The sequence below is a fragment of the Mus caroli genome, chromosome 14, assembly GCF_900094665.2.
Source record: "Mus caroli chromosome 14, CAROLI_EIJ_v1.1, whole genome shotgun sequence".
Lineage (NCBI taxonomy): Eukaryota > Metazoa > Chordata > Mammalia > Rodentia > Muridae > Mus > Mus caroli.
This window is the reverse complement of record NC_034583.1, coordinates 78,176,846-78,182,140: the sequence shown is the minus strand read 5'-3', so window position 1 is coordinate 78,182,140 and position 5,295 is coordinate 78,176,846. Positions and strand designations below refer to the sequence as shown.

The following is a 5,295-nucleotide window of genomic DNA, read 5'->3' as shown; positions in this document are numbered from 1 at the left end:
TTAAATGTAATTCCCAAAGCAAGGCAGGAAACCAGCTGGGCAAACTCCAAACTCTGCATCTCCATGGCTGATGTCAAAGCGGTCTTCAGATTTCCACTTCTTTTTCATCTTTATTGATGGCAACAAACTGCTTTCTCCTGGGCTGGTTCCACTCCCTTTTAGCAGCTTTCCTCAGCATGTATCCCATGGCTCTGGCATCTTTAACATCTTTCAGTCTCCAAGGCAATTTCAATGTTACAGCTTCTTGTTTCAGTGTCTGGGATTCCACTTGATCTTTTAGACTCCTCCTAAGGGCTGGCATTACTTTTCCAGCTCTGCCCTCTGTAGCACTCTAAGCTCAGGTTGATCCACTCCACTATGGCTGCTGTTCTTGGTGATCATCCCATGATACTGACAATACACACTCCAATACACTGGGGTGTTCCACTCTAACTAGGCTTCACCAATAGCCTCTCATAGGCTCTCTTCAGGGTGCCAAGCCTCAAATTCTTTGCATGACCCCTTCAGTCCTGGGCCATCAACTACAGCTGAGGCTTCACCTTCTCCAATGGCCTTCCCTGGCCTCTCACAGTGCTAAGCCTCAGCTTCTCTCCATGATCCCTTCATTCCTTCACAAGCAGTACCACCTGAGTGACTCTTACACATTACCAAATTCAGCCGCAGCATGAGGTACAACCTTGGGTATCTCTGGAACACAGCTTCTTTGTGCTCCCAGAAAACACTTTCCAGAAGATTTCACCTTAGTGATGCTGGTCTCTTCTTAATCACTGCTAATTCCTTAGCTCCAGCTACCAGCATCAATTTTCCCAGTAGTTCCTTCCATTCTTAAACCTAGAGCCAGAGCCACATGGCTGAAGCTGCCGAGTTCTGCTGCTTGCAGGAACTAGAACATGACCCCCTTTTACCATTACATTATCATTGGCTTTATGTTTTCAAAATCCTTCAGTGCCTAAGCTTGGCTATCCTGGTTCTTGCTCTGAATATTGACCTTGAATGCCTCACTTTCTTCTTGTTGCCATAAAATATTTGACAAAATCAACTGACGGATGGAAGGGTTTATTTTAACTCCAAGGTAGAGCGTATGTCATGGGGGGGGAAGACAGAGCTGCAGAAACAGGGTGGCTGCTCACTGAGCCCCTGCGGGTGGGAAGCACAGGGAGATGATAGTATCTGTTCCTTCTCTCATTCGCCCCCCCTGCCCCCCTCCCCGGCCCATGGAACCACCTAGCCATGGAGAGTTTTCTACCTCAATAAACCCTTCCTGTTTGAAATGACTGAGAAGAGACCAGTCTGCTCTTCAGGCTTCAGGTTTGCTTTCTTTAGCCCTTTCCCGCTGATGAAACCACAGTTGTTGCTCAGCTCAGTGGAACGGTCCTTGTCATAGATAGGATGAAGGGTATTTTTCTACAATTGAAAATATAGGGGCCGGAGCGAGCAGGGCCAGAGCAAGAGAGAGAAGGGAAGGGGGTGGGGGAATAAGAAAAAAAAAAAGGAAGAAAAAGAAAATATAATGCAATTACTTTTTTTTTCTTTTGTTTTCAAGACAGGGTTTCTCTGTATAGCCCTGGCTGCCCTGAAACTCACTCTGTAGACCAGGCTGGCCTCGAACTCAGAAATCTGCCTGTCTCTGCCTCCCAAGTGCTGGGATTAAAGGCGTGCCACGCCACCATGCCCGGCTGCAATTACTTTTTAAAACCAAACTTGTTTGGATTTTGTCTTTTGACATTGTCCATTCCTCACTCTGAGAATCTGCCATGCTGTTAGCTTTAGCTTCACGCTGCCATGCTCCTAGAAAAACATCAAGATATCCCGGGGCATTAAACTGCTCCCACTTCAAGACAGCACCCAGTCCTGGCCATTCCTCCTAATAGTATTCTGTGGGGTTTTCCTCAAATCACCTAGGCAAAATGCAGATCTTTCAAGTGATTTGTAGCATCATCTTCTAAGAGCCTCGTGGTTCATCACAGTGATGTTCACATATTCTGTAATAAATCTAAATTGTCCCAACTATAGGTCTGTTTGTCTCTTGGTTGTCTTTGGCTGCATCGCACTGATAGGTCTGTGTGCTTTCTGTATGTTGTCTCACATAAGCTGAAGCATTCCTATTTGAAGTATTTGCTGATGGAGAAGCAAAGGAAGTCACACATCACCTCCAACACCATGCAGCTAACAAATGGTAAGCATGGAAGCTTCATCTTCCTTGTCCACCGTGACAGAGCCAGCTACTTCTTCCAGTGACCTTGGTAATCTCTTGGAATCTGCCTTTAGTATATGCTCACTGAAGATGAAAATCTGTGTGACAATAATAAAAACTAACATTATAACAAGAAAAGGAGCAAATAGTACCTGCAAGACCAGAACTAAACCTAAACCTCTAAAAGCTGTAGATGAAACCTTACTTGAAACCTTAGGTTCACTTTCTGAATCCCTGTGCTAGTCTCTGTGGAATACCTAGAACTATTTCTTGTAGCAAAATCAATAGTTTATGTTTACTTGTCTTGGCTTGAATCACCTCCGTATAGTCAGAAGATCAATATCTTTAAGGATGCACTTGGGAGATTCCTGGATTTCTTTATTTGTTCCTCTTCCTTGTGTAGCCACACTGAGTTGATCTCCAGAGCTTTCTCTTCATTACTAATGTCTTTATTTGGCATATTGGGGATAGGTGCTTGCTTGCCTTGAACCCAGGTTCTGACGCTTTCCTCTACCTTATATTTAGGATTGCCACCTGAACTTAAAAACCTGTAGAATGGCTGTTAAAATTTTACATTGTTTTTTTTTTTTTTTTTGTGTGTCAATACCTGTGAAACACATTAAACTGTGAATTGTTTGGACCATATTCCTTTTAATTTTTAGTTGACTTACGTGCTTAGGCTTTGAGGCATGCTGTAAGTGCTCAACAATGTGAACTGAAGTTCCAGAAAAAGCCGCACCTGTTGTAAAAATTCTACGCGCTTAATTGACAGGTTAGAATTCCAATGATTGTCGAGACCTGGAGCCATTCATCGCTGCGTTAGATCTAACATTCCTACGACTATCACGTGATGCCTTTTGCTCTTCCTTAAAAGTCCACTAACTTCCACCAACCTCAAAGACTGTGCATCTCGTAGCACCTGTAGGTCTGTCCTAATGTGTTTGAAATGACTTTCTTCTGTGCTTCAACCGACGTTCACACGACCTGGCTGCGGTCACTCATTTCTGGTTCTAGAATGAACTCTATTCTCTCTGAGACGACAGCAGTATTTTTATATAAACGGTAATCAAAAAATGGTAAACATCTCTTCTAAGAGGCATGGGCGCTGGCAAGTAGAGCCTAGAAGTACTTCTCCTAGACCCTGAGATCTCCATAGACCACTCAGAGGGCTTATCAGTTGCTTTCGTATTCAGTGCTGCTGAAACAGTACTGAGAGAGGTTGCCTGCGGCTCAGATTTTTCAAGAACCTACTCTCAAAAGTCCAAGGAAAGCCCTGCTAGAGACTCTCTTTAGCTCAACCTTCCTTCCAAACCCATACCTTACTATGTACCATCTGGCAAGCAGCCTGCATAGCCAGAGGGCGAGAAGCGCGATGGACAGGCAGAAGGGCCAATCAGACCCAGGCTTTGGCATCCCCGGAAAAGGCGGGGCGCTTGCGTCACCGGTTCCGCGGCGCGGGATTGGCTGACCGGGCTGCTTGTGGTGGCGGGAGATTTCAGATATATTGGCCCAGCCGTGTGCAGCGGTTAATGCGCAGTGGGCGTGGGACCGGGAAGTTGAGCCCGCGGAGCATAGCCCCAGATCAGGTCGCGACCTAGACCCGGGAAGATGGAGAGGCACCGGGCGCGCGCTCTCGGCCGGGACAGCAAGACGTCGCGGAGGAAGGGCCTGCCGTCCGCGCCGCCCGCTGGCCCCTACGAGCCCGGGGAGAAGCGACCCAAGTTGGTAAGTGTGGGCCAGAGCCACAGCGTGCGGCGACTTCCGCGGCCCACAGCTCCCTGGTCCCCAGGTGACAACCCCGGGAGCTGGGAGCTAGGTTTGTTTCAGAAGACCTGAGCTGTTAATCCGCTTAGATCCACAGTAACAAGCCGGGATTCGATTCCTTCCTGGGACGAATGCCCTGATGTTTGTGAAACCCGGCAGTTCTTTGGGCGTATCTGAAAAACAGTTCAAATGGCTGTGTACTGACGTCATCAAGGCGGATTCTGCATTTTAAAAGAAAGTTAAAATTTACCTCATCCCTTTAGTATAACAGACAGACAGAAAGTGGACTTCTAGCAGATAGCCCTTCCTCCCCCGTCTAATATTTTAATTCAACAAGAACCTTTTAAGGTGAACGTATTTTTACAAGTTGAAGCAACTCTTTTTCAAACTTGGCGGGTTGTGTAGTCACTGCTAAAGAATGTCATGTTTAGCTTGGAAGGAGTCCTCAAGTATCTGAAACTCGTTAATCGGGTTGGCTTTGCGTTCTTAAAGCTTAAGGAAGAGCTATGATTAGCACCTGGTAAGCTTTTTGTTAGTGTCAGCTGCAAGGAAACTAGGTAATGAGGATGATTTCATTCAGATTGTCTGATTGTGTGGGTAGGTAGATTTTGGTATTAGTCCAAGAGAATTGGAGAGTTAACACTGACTGGTAATTTTCCTTAGAAGTATGGGAAAATTATTTTTATGTATTGATAGGAACAGGCTTTGCCCTTTCTTGTCAAATACAATTTCAGGAACTTATACCATGATTATATCCAAAATAATAGATTGTGGATCAATCACTAAGTATAATATTTTTACTTGTAGTTGAATAAAGCTGAGAGCAGAGACATGGGACGTTGCGATAAGTGGGGATTGATTATACAGAAGTGAGCATCAAAATAACACGAGGAAGAGCAGCGTTTTGTGGAGAGGGTTGTGCTTCATTATTCCTGTCTGCTTAGGTTCGAGACTGACTAGGAGAGAGTTAACCTGGTCATGATAGATTCTGTCCACTCTGAGAGGGATCCGTGAGATGCTGCCATCTCCTCCTCCTCCTCTCCCTCCTCCTCCTCCTCCTTCTAAATAAGATTTGTTTATTATTTTTATGTAAGTACACTGTAGCTGTCTTCAGACACACCAGGAGGGGTCGTCAGATGTCATTATGAATGGTTGTGAGCCACCAAGTGGCTGGGATTTGAACTCAGGACCTTCGGAAGAGCAGTCAGTGCTCTTAACCGCTGCACCATACTCACCAGTCCCCATCATCATCATCTCCTCCTCCTCCTCCTCCTCCTCCTCCTCCTCCTCCTCCTCCTCTTCTTCTTCTTCTTCTTCTTCTTCTTCTTCTTCTTCTT

General features: G+C 45.7%; 1 protein-coding gene across 1 annotated transcript in view; it reads left to right on the top strand.

Moving 5' to 3' along the window:
* Positions 1–3,727: 3,727 nt before the first annotated feature.
* Diaph3 (diaphanous related formin 3) overlaps positions 3,728–5,295 on the top strand; it is a 473,693-nt gene continuing 472,125 nt past the window's right edge. The window contains exon 1 of the mRNA XM_029469353.1: positions 3,728–3,919. Coding sequence (XP_029325213.1) covers positions 3,803–3,919 — 117 coding nt within the window. The 5' untranslated portion in view covers positions 3,728–3,802. The remainder of the gene's footprint in view (positions 3,920–5,295) is intronic.